The 16,799-nt window shown below is 29.7% G+C and overlaps 1 protein-coding gene across 2 annotated transcripts in view; it reads left to right on the plus strand.

Moving 5' to 3' along the window:
- LOC145284903 (leukocyte receptor cluster member 8 homolog) overlaps nt 1-16,799 on the plus strand; it is a 61,470-nt gene that overhangs the window by 22,484 nt on the left and 22,187 nt on the right. The window contains exons 6-10 of one of the 2 annotated variants that reach the window (XM_080133980.1): nt 2,058-2,105; nt 5,670-5,813; nt 11,285-11,518; nt 12,338-12,511; nt 14,232-14,370. In XM_080133980.1, coding sequence (XP_079990106.1) covers nt 2,058-2,105; nt 5,670-5,813; nt 11,285-11,518; nt 12,338-12,511; nt 14,232-14,370 — 739 coding nt within the window. The remainder of the gene's footprint in view (nt 1-2,057; nt 2,106-5,669; nt 5,814-11,284; nt 11,519-12,337; nt 12,512-14,231; nt 14,371-16,799) is intronic. The other variant, XM_080133981.1, reaches the window with a different exon arrangement.

The raw sequence follows: 16,799 nt of genomic DNA on the forward strand, positions 1-16,799 counted from the left end.
AGTGAGGACTTCTGTGACTAGTATCCTTTCTTGTGTAGAAGTGATTTAATTTTCTAGCATTAAGAAATATATTTGTGAAATTCTGTTCAAGTTTAGGAATGTCAAAAGTAATTTTTTTTAATAACATAGATGAAAATGGCTGACTTATTTACCAAGAATCCAAAATGCATATTTATTTAGGAATTGAATAATATTTTTAAATATGATTTTTAAATTTTTGTTGCTAGTTTTAATTTTACTAAATATTCACTTAATAATAAATAGCTGAAATATTATATAATTTATAGTTCTGAGAAAATACACACAGATACATGAAGTTGTTTTCTGATTTCATTAATATAAAGATATATTAGTTCTAAACATTTATTTAAATACTAGCAAGGGTACCTGGCGTTGTCCAAGTTATATAAGGTAAAGGGAAAAACGTTTTTGCGTTTGAACACATCTTAAAGAAAAAATTGTATATGTTTTCAGCATCCTAAATTCACATATCAACAAATATTCACAAAGTTGGTAATTGTGCCCTGGTAGACCAACAAAAAACCTACCTCAAAAAACTTGTTTTCTAGGGGCTTCAGGTGTGCTGAAAATGAATATCACATTTAAAATTGGGACCCAGCAACTAGTTTTTACAATACTGAAGGCATAGTTTCTGCATGTTTTATCTAGTAGTGTAAAACGAGTGCCATATTTGTTAAAAACAAACGCTGTTATGAATTTTCAAGACAACCTATAAAAGTTATTTTAAAGGAAAATGTTAAGATGGAAACAAAGAAAAAATTTTCCAAAAATATGAATCTTTGGATCAAGTAAAGATTAGATACCCTGTTGCAGAAGATGAAGATTGGCGAACATTTCAAGTGACACCGGTTGTTCGACCTTGACATTGCCGTTGGTTGTTTGTAAACACATCAAATAGCAGACATGGTCGAATGTTCGTGAGCAAGATTTTTTAAAAATATATTTACAAAACTTTTTAAGATTTCAAAGAAAAAATATATATTTACAAAACATTTTCTTTAATATTAAATATTTACAAAACTTTTAAGAATTAAAAACTTTTTTTCTATTTACACAATAGTTTTTAATGTAACAAAACGAACGTATTTAAACAAAATATATTTAAATAAATGGGTGTCTTTCTGAGTGCTTTTTTTTATATATATATTTACAGAACTTTAATAAAACTAATAATAATTATAAGAATAAAGAAATAACTAAAATAAATAAAAAGAATGAATTATATTAATCACAAAACATTAAAAACTGATATTATAACAGAATTTTGGATGCTGATCTCTTCTCTATTAAAAGAATATATATTTTCAAAAACTTTTGAATAAAATTATTTAAAACAAACTTTTTAATGGCAGAAACAAATTAAAATAACTGACTTGTTCGAATTTTTGCGAATGTTTTACGGTTTTTTGCGACCAAGATTAATTTTTATGTGTGTGTGTGTTTTCCTATGTGCATTTTTAATACAATTCAATATTTATTGAAAGTGCAATCTGTCGGTGGTCAGTGAAGGAGTAAATCCTTCTAAACCGAGGCAATTTTTATACATAATAAAATCACAAGTATAAACAATCGAGATTTAAAAAATATATTATTTTATTCACGTCTTTTTATAACTTTTATTTTTATAAAGATAAAATGTAGTATCACAAGAAACAAAACTTTAACTTTTATTTTTATTTAAAAAAAAAAAAAAATTGCTATTTGCTTACTTCTCCACAAGGGCAAATTAAATAAAAGTTTTAGCATCCGAAATTCTCAGTTAATGCTTTGTAATTAATAAAGTTCATTCTTTTTATTTATTTATTTTTATTATAATTATTGTTATTAGTTTTATTAAAAATGTTTGTGAATATATTTAAAAAACGCATACAGAAAGACGCCCATTTTAAATATATTTTGTTTAAATACGTTTGTTTTGTTACTTACATTTAACACATATACATGCACACTCACAGACATCTCTCCTTTATATACTAGAAGATTTTGTTTCCTTTAAATAAGCAAATAATTTATGCCATTTTCAACCTTTTTTTTAGATCAAAGCCTTCTATTTCTGAGAAAGGTGAATGGCCAGCTTCATTAAAGTGAGTGATTTTATTTCATTTTTTTTTTTTTTTGTTGTTGTCTATCAATTCTACGATAGTTCTAACTGAAATCAAAAAGTTTACTTCTCTTAATTTCTATTACTGATTTTTTTTGTCTCCCTGACAAAGAAGGGATTGGACCTTGTAATTTGCTACTGTCTGTTCGTTAGTTCACACTTTTCCCAATAACCACATTTTTAATTTTTTTTAAAATTTTGCACAAACATTAGTCATAGTGAAAGTAAATTTTGGCCAGAATGGATTTTCCAAGATAACTCCTGTTGTCCTCCTACGGGCCATTATAGGGGTAAAATTGTTCCAAAATCGTTTGTTCGCTTTTTTTTCTTAAACCCAATCCTCTCCTTTAAAAAACAACTCTGAAGAGCAAACTTCTCAAAAATCTAAAACCTCTGCTACAAAATCTAATAATCAAGAATCCAGAGTTTTTTCATCCAAGGAAATAGAAAATACAAAACTAAATACATATAAATCAGATACTGGTGCAACAAACCAAAATTCACAAATAAACCCTCAAATCTTCCTTTCTAACAGTTACCAAAACAAAAAAACAATCCTATAACCATGAAGTGACCTACACAAATTGCAACTCTAAATCAAAAACAATCCTATAACCATGAAGTGACCTACACAAATTGCAACTCTAAATCAAAAACAATCCTATAACCATGAAGTGACCTACACAAATTGCAACTCTAAATCAAAAACAATCTTATAACAATGAAGTGACCTACACAAATTGCAACTGAAGAACCAAGCAATTCAGGCAAATATAAAGAAAATAAACCCAAACCACTCAAATCACAGTAAATTTGACAAATAAAAGAACAAACCAATGGAATATTAGATATAAAAACTTCAACAAAAACCAGACAGATATAGAAAAAGTAAAATAAAGAGCCTATTTATGCAAAACCTCACAAAACATAGTAAAACAGCATCCATACAAGTGAACTGTAGAAGACTAGGACCTAATCATGAAGAAATATCAGAAATCAACAAACAAAACCCCTTAGCAATCTGTCTACAAGAAACACGAAAAGAAAACCACAAATATAAATTCAAAGGATATAACATGTATGACACATCAGCAATAAATAGACTAATTGGAGGGATGTCTATACTAATTAAAAAAAAAGAACTATACCTTACACAGCCCTCCAGTTAAATATCAAACTTCAAGCAATAACAGTAACAGATAACCTATACTGCAAAATAACAATATGCTCAATATACATTCCACCGAATCAACAAATAAAGAAAAAAGAAATAGATATACTAATCAACCAACTCCCACCCCCTTTCATAATAATGAGAGATGTCAATGCACACAGCAACCGTTGAAGAAATAGGTTAAACAATAATAAAGGTAATATAATAAACGAAATATTATCAACAACAAACTTATGTATCTTAAATAATGGCAAGAATACATACATGCACACAGCCAGTGGGTCCATGTCTGCAAAAGACCTATCAATATGTACTCCATCCATCTATACGACTTCTACTTAGATATACTAGAAGACCAACATGGAAATTACCCTATCATAGTCAAATATAATCCAAAAATACCAGAAGAAAGTTCCAAAATAGAAATTACACAAAGCTGACTGGGTAACATTTTCCAACCTATGCAAAACAATAGATAGATGCAAACATTCTAAAAAAAACAAAGAACCACTAAAACATTTTACACAAACATTAAACAATATTGCCATCAAAACAATACCAAAAACAAATCTGGCTGGTTTTGGATAGGATTGAAACCACTATCTTCAGACAAGTCTCACCTGAAAGTTAGTAAAAGTACTCCTCTCAATAATGAATTCCAATTAAAATAATATATATACCATTCAGTACGGACCCGACCATGGGTGATCAGATAATGAATAAACGTGGATTTATAAGACCAAAAGATCCAACCTTGATCGTCCTTTGGGGCCCGTGGAGCAGTGGACAGAGACGTTGAATCTCTATGGTTCCAGGTGAGAATTGTCTGAAGATGGCGGTTTCAATCCTACCCAAAGCCAGCCAGATGCTTACTTGGCTAAAACGTGGTAAGACAACAACAACTATGGATGACAGTAATTGCTGAGAATGCAGTTAGGAGATTTGGAGTTCCTATCTCGTTTCGGTTGCCACCTGATGAAGGCCAGAGGAATAATTGGCCGAAACATTGTGAAACAACCAAGAAAGATGAGGATAATAGTCCACAATAAATAGATTAATGGAATTAGACACACTAAACTAACGCATGTACACTTGATTGAAGTTATAGAAAAATCAAAATGCGCATTCTGTGACGAGCAAATGACGAAAAAGCATATACTAACGGAATGCTGGAAATACAGAAATGTTGCAAACAAATTTGAAGAATTATTTCATAAGGTGGCACCATACCAGACTATCAAGTATTTAAAAAAAAAATACAACTCTTCAAATTATTTAAAACAATTTTGATAGAACTTTAAAAGCAACTAAAAGTTTAAAAACACATAATTTTGATAATTAAAAATTTGTGCAACCCAAAAGTTTAAAAAAAAACAAACTATCCCAATGATTTAGCATTAAATTACCCACAGTGGTTGATATGCCAGAAAACACCAATAAACCAAACCAACCAACCGATGACTGTAAATCTATTTTTTTTTTTAAGAAATGATTTGCTGAGATTTTACAATCTCCCTTAGCCAGTGTAACGCAAAATAAGGCTATTTTTAGGATTAGATTCTTTTTTTCTTTTTGATACTCATCAGATGAATTTGTGTACAAAGCATATCTAAGAACACTGGCAGACATATAAATTATTTTTTGTGTGAAATTTACAAAAGATAGGCTCAGCCGTTTTCGAATCAATTAGGAAGGAACTTTCGCACTGACGCACATACACACACAGTGAGTAGATATAGATATATATATATTTTATGGTTTTCTTGTAAATATTCCAAGAGTAATGTTTTTTCAGTTATAGCAGGATAGATAATAATATAATATAAATAGTACAATACCAAATATACTAAATTTGTCTGATGTTCAATGATATTCAGAGTACGTGACACATAAATATTGTTTGAATATGTTTTTTTCTCCATAGAAATGTCTGAAGAGTTTTCTACATTCAAAAATATAACATATTTTTACTGTTTGTTGAAGATTGCTAAAAAAACAGATCTGTAACATATACATTTATGAGAAAATAAAAGAACATGTTATAAATAAAAGAACGTTACTGTATTTTTGAATGTAGCAAACTCTTCAGACCATTCTATAGAGAAAAAGCATATTCAAACAATATTCACTTGTCACAAAGTCAAATGGTTGTCATGTTTAGGCTTGAAATAGCATTTTAATTACTAAACACATTTTAAGATTCATCCATTCATCTTTATAGAAGGTTTTGTTGTTGTACAGTTTGTCTTTGAAGTTTAAGTTTGAAATATCAAATTTATTTCTAATCATGTAAATTGAATGGATGCAAGTTTAACATTTAACAATTTTTTAACATGTTTATGTTCTCAAACACACATCATTTTTATCTTGTAGGGAATATGTTCAACGCGCTTTTGCTAGTGTCACTGAAGAATCCCAAAAGGATGAGATGGAAAGATGTTTAAGAGTGAAACTAAAAGAAATCTTTGATGATCACACAGCTTGGAGCAAAGATTGGTCGAAAGAACCTTTGCCTGAGTGAGTAACCCATGTTTGGTTTTCGTCAAAATTGCAAAACTCTTATTGAACGCTTTTCTACTTTTCAGTTTTGTCAGAAACATTTTTGAATTCACATTTCATTTTGTAATATTTGGATAAAATTTATTAGTAGCAAGTGTGTGTGTATATATACATGTATATGGCATGCTTGCTGAGAAGCATGGACAACAAAATAATTAAAAAGATGTCTTTTTTTTTTTTTTTTTTTTTTTTTTTAAACTTCTCTCCATTCTATCTCTGCTCTCTTTTCCTTCCTCTCTCTTTCTATCATCCCTTCTCTCTTGCAACTGAAAAAATTGATGAATTATTACCATGACATTACAAAATGTCTCTAAGTGTCGCGCGCACACACACACACACACACACTAATTTTGTTTTTGTTAAATATTAAAAGCAAATTGCTTTTCTTTTTCTCTTGGTAATGCTGAAAGAGAATATATCAACTTTGTCGGGGTGTCTTGTGTAAACCTTTACTTTTACTTAAACACACGCAGACAACTTTCCTGCGTATGTATATTAATATATTAGCTGTACATACCTGGTGTTGCCAGGTAAATAACATATTGCTCAGCAGAGAGTTTACTCACATACTATTTAAGTTACACCAAATATCCTATATTGTTAGGATTTTCCTGGAAGTTGACCATATTTTGGATTTTTAGAAGCGTAAAACAGTAATTCTTCATCTATAAAATTCAAACAGGAAAATAAAATCTCATAGCTTAAAGGGAAATAACTCATATTAAATGAAAACTTCTGTTTTTAAACACTAGTGTTGGTTATACTAATAATTAAAAATAAATTAAAAAATATTAAATATAAATTAAATCAACTTTATATAACATTTCTAAATAGAATACTTAAAGCAATTCTATTACTAATTTCCATTAAAAATTTAGAATTATTAAAACAGATTTTCTTTAATGTAATATGCAAATGGAATAACCTTTTCTATGGAGATTGCTTTTGAATAAAGAGTATATATATATATATATATATATATATATAAATCATGCAGGAATAAAAGTATATGAGTCTGTTGTTAGTTCTAAAATCTATTTATGCAGTCCTATTGTGTACTAACTGTGAAACATAGGTTAATTGACACAGACTGTTCTAATGATTATGTAATTATAAAGTTCTACTTTGTATTTAGTACTTTTGAGAAAATATTGGTTTTGAAGGGTTTTTTTTTACATGGAGGTCACCACTTATCAAGGCCCGGAAACTACTCGGGGATAAGGGTTATTGCGTGTACAGTAATCAATGTGATAGTATTGTAGTAATCATTAGTATTGGAGTTTTGATAGAGTGGCTTACTTAAGGGGGGGGGGCGGTTTGTTAGGAATTTATGTTGGACTTGAAGACATCCAAGTTGTAGTCAGGTGGGAAAAAGGCAAATGGAACAGAATTCCACAGGCGTGCACTTCTAAGAAAAAGCTTTGTTCATGGAATCTACGTTTTGATTTAGGTACAGATAAAGGGTGTGGAAAATTACTGACAGTGATTTCAGCTAGACAGGTGTTTTTCGTGAAAGATGGGTGGGGGTCGAGCACCTGCCATGGAAATAACGATAAAACAAAGACAGGCTTGCAATGTCTCTTCTGTGGAAGAGAAGTTGCAGGGAACATCCCCCACTAAGTCATAAAGTCTATTTTGTACTCTGTCAAGGCAGGATAGGTTTTTGATATAATTATTAAATCTGTAAACTTAATATACTCTGTCATAAATATGCAAGCATTGGTTCTGTAGCACACTTTCGATTTTATTTTCAGCCGACAAAAATTGCTGCTAATTGGTCAAAATTGAAAATAAAACAGTTGATCTTGGCAGGAGTAGTCGGCCAGACCTGTTTACTTGCACAAATCTACATTCATAGTTAAACAACTTATTTTTTAACTATTTATATGCACATGGGCATGGCTTAGTGGCTAAGAAATGAGGTTGGAGAGTCATTTTTTTTTTTTAACTTTAAATATCAGTAGTATATATATTAGGTACAATATAATAATCGATAGAGAATTGGCTCTGTAATCATAAATATGTAATCTGTATGAATTAAAATATATTTAAGCGTATCTTACGACTAGCCAATGCCAGGCAACCTACTAGTAACAAATATTTTTTTGTTATTCATGTACACGTGTTTCGTCCTAATGAAATCATCAGTGTGGAAGATAACTGTTCAGCACAACGTTTGTCAGTTTTAACTCAAAACTGAGTGCCGATTGACCAACCTCAACCACTATGCAATATGCTAAGAAATAAACCCTATTTATGTCATATAAAGCAGACAATATAGTCCGACATCTAAAGTGTTCAACAGATCACATTGACATGAAATTCTTGTTGGCTCCCTAACAAAGGAGGGATTAGACCTAGTAATTCACTCCTGTTCGTTTGCCTATACTTTTCTCAATAACAGTGCCTTGGATTTTTTTAAATTTTGCACAAACATTAGTCATGGTGAAAGTAAATTTTTACCAGAACAGATTCTCCAGGATAAATCTGGCTGCCCCCCTTACTAGGAGTAAAATTGCCCTCAAATCGTTCATCCGTTTGTTTGTTTTCACTTTTTTTAATAACCACACCTTGGATTTTTAAAAAAATTTGCACAAATATTAGTCATGGTGAAAGTAAATTTTCATTCATGGAGGGGGACCCTGCATGCTCTGCTTGTTTAACTTGGATTAGGCAGCTTATTTCTTTTCTCTGACATGTCCATTTGAAAGAGGGTTATAAATATTCAATAAATATTTAATGTAATTATAAAAATTAAAGTTAAGTATATGTTTATATATATTTCTATATACAGGATTCACTTCTGATCTAATAAACTTTTCATAAATTTTAGAACACAATTGTAAAGCAAAAGGGTGGGTCATGTTGACTATATTTAGTTTAATTTTGTTTCATACAAAGAAGGAAGGGGTCTCTTCAAGAAGATTTAGATCTGATTTTTTTTTTTAATTTTGCTTGTACTTTTACAGCTAATAAATAATATTCAGAGATTACCTTTTTATCTGAAATGTTTTAAAGTAAATGTTTATAACAATGTTAACATCCATGTTATACAAAAATTATTTGTCAACTGCAAAATTTATGCAGTAATTTCTTTTTTTATTAAATAAACATTCCATATTTAATATGTACTAGAATAAATTTCAGTGATTTTTTATTTTTTTATATTTTTCTAAATCTGCTGATTTTTATTGTTTCAAATTGCCATTTTTAATTACATTTGGTGGCACATTTAACTGGAAAAAAAATTGATAGAAGAAAAAATTAAAATGATGCTTGTATTGTAAATTTCTATAATCTACTAATTTAAAAATATTATTTGAAGAAATATGTAACAATCATAATTTTAAAATATTTGAAGAAATATGTAACAATCATAATTAAAAAATATTATTTGGAGAAATATATATAACAATCAATTTAAAAATATTATTTGGAGAAATATATATAACAATCAATTTAAAAATATTATTTGAAGAAATATATATAACAATCAATTAAAAAATATTATTTGGAGAAATATATATAACAATCAATTAAAAAATATTATTTGGAGAAATATATATAACAATCAATTAAAAAATATTATTTGGAGAAATATATATAACAATCAATTAAAAAATATTATTTGGAGAAATATATATATAACAATCAATTTAAAAATATTATTTGAAGAAATATATATAACAATCAATTTAAAAATATTATTTGGAGAAATATATATAACAATCAATTTAAAAATATTATTTGAAGAAATATATATAACAATCAATTTAAAAATATTATTTGAAGAAATATATATAACAATCAATTAAAAAATATTATTTGAAGAAATATATATAACAATCAATTTAAAAATATTATTTGGAGAAATATATATAACAATCAATTAAAAAATATTATTTGAAGAAATATATATAACAATCATAAGCACATGATGATTTTCAGATTTAGGATTTATCAAATTAAACTTTTTTTTTCTTTTTTGTAAATAGAAGAAAAATTTTTTTACCATTTATTTAATAAAATAGAATAAAAATTAGAAAAAAAACTACCCTTTTGCCATGCTATATAATTAATATTTAAACTCCAAAGGCATGGTAAATAGAAATATATTTGACGGTCAAACTTTGTAAATATTCTTAAACCGTTTATGGATGATAATAAATTGTAGATATCTGACTGGGTTACACCTAACCAGTAGAGAAGACATAAATGTTTTAGATATTTAAATTTTGTGGTGATCGTTTTCATTGCATTCGGATGCTGTTTTAGCCATATTGTCTGTTAAGAGATTGTACCCAACTAATTTGGTGTCATTCATAGAAGCACTTTTTTTATTCATATGTTGGTCTTCGCTTTTAATAACTGTATCAATTAAAATTTGCATTTCTTTTTCTGAAAAAACAAAATTAATGCAAAATCAAAAGTTGATGGGATTTAGTTCTCTTCCACTGCAAGAACTGTGGCACCAGAGTTGGAAAGTGGGATTGAGAAGTTGGTGCTCTTGAGAAGGGGCACCCTGACCTAAAAAAAGTATCTGGGCAACCACGTCGACATTCTCTGGTGAGGACGCCTCAGGCGATTAGCAATAAACTAACCCCTTTCTCAAAGAGAAGGCAAAGCCTGTGAGGATGGACCTCCTAGAACTGTACAGAACTTAACTCCCACTGCAAAATCAACAGGGACCGGATCATTACAGGAATGGTTCGATCTCTGTTGATTTTGGTTGGGGGGGGGGGCCAAAAAAGAATTCTGGCCGAGAAGATTTTCATTATAAATCTTTTTTGTGAAATTAATACCTTTTCTCTTTTTTTCCAACCTCCTCTTTTTTACCTTCTCTTTTCTTTCCCCCTATCATATTTGGTGTATGAAGTTATCAGTTACTACCACAGCAGGATAATAGGATGGGTCTTGAACACGTTTCTGTTTGTAGATTTTCAAAAATCCCAAAACCCTGGATAGTTTCAGGGCCCATAACTCCTAGGACACCAGAAGTTATCTCCCTTTTATTGCTTTGAAACATTCCCCTCACCTCCCCCCCCCCCTTTTTTGTGTGTGTATTTACATACTCCAGGAAATATGGTATAATTTGTAAGTAAAAGTCATCGCAATTGCATTTTCTTTTCATTTATTTTTAAATAAACTTAACAAAAAAATGACTTTTTGAATTATTAAATGCCATTAGTTAATTATACAGAATTTGTCTTTAATTTCTTAAACTCTAAGTCACCCCCTCCTCTCCACTGAGAATCTTTAAATGATAGAATTCTTATTCTTTCAAATCCTCATTTGATTATTTTCTTTATTTAATTTCATGTTAGATATTAATTAGTAACTTTCTAATGACTGGAGCGTTCATGAATGTTTGTAGTTGTTCTTCTGCCGCTATTAAACGAGAACTCTGCATTCTGATTGCTTTGTTTCAGTATAAGTGGGCAGGATAAACGCAAAAGAAGCCGCTGGGAAAGAGATGAGAGTGAAGTTAGTAGCAACCGTTCTTCTGTTCGCTGTCCGTACAATGGAGACCGGGTACCCACTTATAGGACATCTCGTTCTCGTAGCAGGTCGAGGAGCCGTTCAAGGTCTCCACCGGCTATGGTCGTTTCTCTGAGAGACAAATATCCTCGTACGGTAGCACGAAGGCATAGAAGACATAGCAGGTACGTGTTGTGACTCTGTTGTGACTATCGTGTTGCGATTGTGTTACACTTAGTAACACCAATCTAGATTAATACTTACTAGAAAAGGGAAGAAACAATTTGTCGTTTTTGTCTTATTACATAACAGCATTAATACAACTCTAAACCCTTGATTTTTTTTTTTTTTTTTTTTTTTTTTTTTTTTCTCATTTTCATATGCATTTGACCTGTCAGCTTCAGACATTTTTTGTTGCGTGTCCAGAATTCAATCTCCTTTTAAAGGGAGGGGGATACAGAAAAATCTTTGCTTACAAAAGTGTCATATTCCAAAAATCCCAAATTGATCAAGCAGTTTTGTTATTTTTTCTTTTTTTAAACTAAAAAAATCAAATTTGATGAGTAACAGAGTTTTTTTATCTGCCATGTTGTTTTTAAATAAAGGGAGATAACTTGATTTATCAAAATCATCCTTGTAATAGATTCTATTTATTAAAATCGCTAAAAATTGTACAAAAAAAATGATCTGTGTATGTAAAAAAAAAAATACTACTTGATCAATTTACACAATTTTTGGAATATGATATTTTCGTTCCATGACGGATACATACATCATAAAAATTTTTTTTTTTAATTAAGTTGAATTTTGGACCCCCCCCCCCTTTTTTTTTTTTCTTTTCATAAAATAATGCAATGTAACTGTTATTTGGTAACTATTAACTTTTCTAAATACTAAAAAATCTTTCTCATCAAAAATTTGAAATTAAAGCTCTGCAATTCTCGTCCCCACTTCTCTGTTCATCTATATTTATTGTGATTTTTATTTTTATTTTTTTGCTCCAGTGAAAGTTCCAGTTATTCCGATGATAGTTCTTCCTCAGAGAAATATTCTAAACAGAGCTTCAGTAGCAAAAATCGGGGCCGTGGTCGTGGACGAGGTGCTCGGGGACGTAATTCTCGAGGTCGATTAAGGCATGACGAGTCGGTCGGTAACAAGAAAGGAAAGAAAGATAGAGAGTAAGTCTTATTTAGATTATCTTTATTTTATTTTTCTAGAGATAAAGACAGATAAAAATCGAATTCCAAATAAACACTTACATATACTTACATATCAGGCAAAAGTAAGTATTCTCACCAAAAATTAGGAAAAAGTGAGAAGTTTAATTAAAAGTAAAAATCAATTTTTTTTATTTTGCACAAGTTGTCTATTTAAAAACAAATGTTAACATTTACCAAAATGACAGACTGAATTAGCTCCCCTACTTTTCAAATAACTCTTCAAATACCATAAAACTGCAATTTATAAAATTTTTACATTTAATTAAACTTTTAGTCAATAATTTTTCCTAGTTTTGGTGGGAATACTTATTTTTATCTGATACATAAGTATATTAGAGTTTTTATTTAAAATTTGATTCTCGTCTGTGTATAAGCCCTATTTTTGTGTGTGTGTGTGTGTTTGTTTAAAAGGCCAGTACCATGCAGATTTATAAAGATGAACAAACAATTTGTTTAAAAATAATCTTCAACAATCATAGCATCTTCATCGCGATTAGTTTATATTTTTATTTTGTTGACAATTTGCCACAAGGAAGGAAGAAAAAGAAAAATTTCAAACTGATTCTGATGAAGACGCTATGATCATTGAAAATTTGATTTGTCATTTTCATCTATGAAAGAACTATTTAATATTTAGAAATCTTAATTTTTTTCCGATGATCTGCAAGAAAAAACATTTTAAAATCGTTAAATTAACAAAAAGAAAAACAATTTAATATTAGTTAATCTTGTCCAATATTTGGACAAAAACCATGCAAAATAGACACTATATTTCAACAGGCTTTATATTACAATTGAGTTAAACGGATATTTCCTACAATTAAATGGTTAATATGCCATAACAGATGAATTAACAAAATCCTGTTTATTTGGTTCTGTTTAGATTAGAATTGCCCAATATTTTTGAACTGACAAGCCATTCCTTTCTATTGACAAGAAGTTATGAGATCAATCCTTGCAGTAGGTAGTAAATATAGCTAACAGAGGCATCTGATGTTACCAAAGAATGAAATACAAGCAAAACATGTCATATAGGAAATTATGTAATCTAGTTAAATGTACAAAAGTTAAAAACTTTTTAATTGATTATTCTTGTAGATTTTGTTGCAAACTCATGCATTTCAATTAAATAATATCTCATAACTTTCTCATAAAAACTTATCCATCAAAAGTTGTTTAATCTACTTTTAGAACTTTAACTAAAATATCTTTGTTTTAAGATTAGGCAGTCTGAAGATATTGGCTTCTTGATATAAAATTCGCTAAATATTGATGTTTTTTCCCCCTTTTGCAAAACTCAATTCTGTTCTGCAAAGTCAAAAAACAAAAGTAACAATTTTCCTCTACAAAACAAGCATAAAAACTTCTCCAAATTATTTGATTTGTCATTAAATTACCAGAAAAGATTAGTATGCCGTACTTGTTTTTTTATCAATATCCCACATGACACATTTTGTTACATAACTAAAACAAAATTAGTATGGAGTTTCTTGTTAAACTCCAGAAAAGGTGATTGCTCTTGATATAGGCTTTTGTTTTCAATTGCATCCCCCAGATATATGTTACAGATGTAGTATATGTAGCATCATGTTTAGTCCCATTATCTTATTTGTTAGAAAAAAAAAATTCACATTTCTGTTCATGTTTTTTGTTTTTTTTTGTCCTTGTTTACTTGCAGTTTGTTATTTGAATATGATGCTCCAGACAAAGAAGAGAAAATGCAAAGGAGAGCAGCGAGATTCATTGAACATTTAAATAATTCATCCGATTCAAAACGATATCGGCAAACTTTAACATTAACCATCAATAACTTCACAGTAAGTTGTTTCCTTTCGATTTCGATCTGTGATTTTGTTAAAAAGCTTTACACAAGTGCACTTTAGTTAACTGGAAGTATTTTTCTTTCGTTTTCGGAATTGTTATACAAGCAAAAAGAGAAATTATGACGGATTTGATTTTTAAAACCAAAATTTTATCGTAATCCAAAACAAGTTCAATAAAAATAAACACAACAGAAAACATTATTTACAGAAACATTTATTGAATTTAAATTTATTATATGAGCAACTTTCTAAATTTCTATATTTCAAAATTAATTTTAATGTCATTTTTTTAATGTGCAAATAAAATATAACATTAAGTTTAGAATATTATGAAATGGGTGGAATGTATTTTTTTTTTATATATATAATTTTCCTCAAGTAAATGTAATTATTTACATGTAAAATACGACAGTCAAATTGAAATATTTGGAAATGTTTGCAGTTTTTTGTTGGGGGTGGGGGGTCAATGATTTTATTTGAAAATTATTTTTTTTTTTAAGATAATTTATTTTATTGAAACAAATTTAAGTCTAAAACTAATTAAATTTTGGATTGTCTTCTCTTTTCCTAAGTAAACTCTTCCAAAAATAAAAATAAGAAAATATTTCCAGTTAGCGAAAGTGCATCCGTAACAAAAGCTTTACTTTTCTACTAGCATTAAATTGTGTCATCTTTTGAAAAGCTGGAGAGTGGCTAGTCGAAACACTCAGCTCCGAGCCATGTTCGCTCGCGTTTTTTTTTTTTTTTTCTTTTTCTGCTAAAGTTTGTGCTAAAATGTCACGCACATACAGTAAATCAGTTACAGACACAAAAACTGAATAATATTTTTTTTTTTTTTTTTACATTTTCACCCCAAACAAGACACATTGCCACTTTGATGTATGGGGCTACTATCAGCGACATAAGTTACAGGGGTATTATGTGAGGAGTTGGGCAGCAAGATGCCAGTTCACGTTACACTTGAACTTCTGCATGTCAGTACAGTTGGCGAAGCAGGAACCCGAAAGGGAATTCCAAAGTCTAGAGGTTCTGGGGAAGAAACTACTGGAGTAGAAGGCTCTCTTACATCTAGGAATCTCTACTGTGAAGGCGTGGGATTTAGCTGCTTGTCGGGGGTATTTACGTCAAGGGGGTACAAGTGTTTGCAGTTCGTCGGAACATTCACCGTTAAAATACTTGTAGAACAGGCAGAGGGATGCAACATTTCGTCGATGAGACAAAGGTTGAAGCTTAGATGACAGTTCAGGACCTATTAGGTTGTCGACTCTCTTTCCAACCTTGTTTAGGAGTGAGAGGCTAGTAGCAGATGCACCAACCCAAATACGACAACAGTACTCCATACATAGGCGAATGGTGGCCCTTATAGAGGTACAGGATATTTTCGGGCGTTAGTAGCTTTCTAGCATGGTAGAGAGAACCTACCTTCTTTGCAGCGGTCCTGACAATGCTCTCAATGTAATTGTTCCAACTCATATAATCAATTGTTGATTAGTTTTTGACCTTGAAGTATCTTTTTTTTTTTTTAACTTATGGCTTCATGCCTTCTCTGGAGTGATTTCCATGAAAAGAAAAGAAAATTTAATTACATATTTGCGTATATTTTTATCTATATTTAAATATTGATTTTTTTTTTTTTTTTTTTTTTTTTTTTTTTTTTTTTTTTTGTCAAACAGGAGGCCTTGGCCTTTTGGTCAAGATCAAAGTGTAGTATCTGTTCTTCAGATGCTGCACTTCTATTTCTTGTTCTCTTTCGGTGGAGGAGAAATCCTTCACGACTGAGACAATTTTTATTTTTCTACCTTTTCTCCACGTTAAAAAACGACCCTGGTGTCTAACTCTGTCCCGTGGGGAGGCATAGTAAATAGGTACAATCACTTTTTTTTTTTTTTTTTTTTGTCTATTCAAAATAATTTTATTAACTCAAACCTGTGGAAATTTCACAATTGCTTTTCTCCCACCATCTTTTTTTTTTTTTTTCTTAGCATAAATCTGTTTAAATATTTAAAGTAAATATATTAAACAAATGTTTTCATTTCTCGCAACAATTTAAATTTTTGAAAAAATAGTCTTTGTTACCATAGAAATAATTGTCTGGTAAATCTTAAATGTAACCAATGTCATTTTTAGGTTGATGACAGAATTTTTTACTTATGACATCCGATTCAATTTTGGAACAGTATATTTTTTTCTTTATAAAACCTAAATTTTAACAATTTTTGACATTTTTAAAAAAATTTTATGGGTATGGAAGGTTATGGCTTACAAATGAAAGTACAAGCGTATGATTGAACAAAAGCTACAATGATTAAAATAAATCTCACCAATAACTGATTCTTGATTCCAGTAAAGCAACTGGCCCTGACGGCATCCCAATTATAGTGTTAAAAAAGCTTTAACCAGAATTTTCTCCCATACTTACAAAA

This window comes from Euprymna scolopes, chromosome 9 (assembly GCF_053919585.1).
Source record: "Euprymna scolopes isolate OS-2025 chromosome 9, ASM5391958v1, whole genome shotgun sequence".
Taxonomy (NCBI): Eukaryota; Metazoa; Mollusca; class Cephalopoda; order Sepiida; family Sepiolidae; genus Euprymna; species Euprymna scolopes.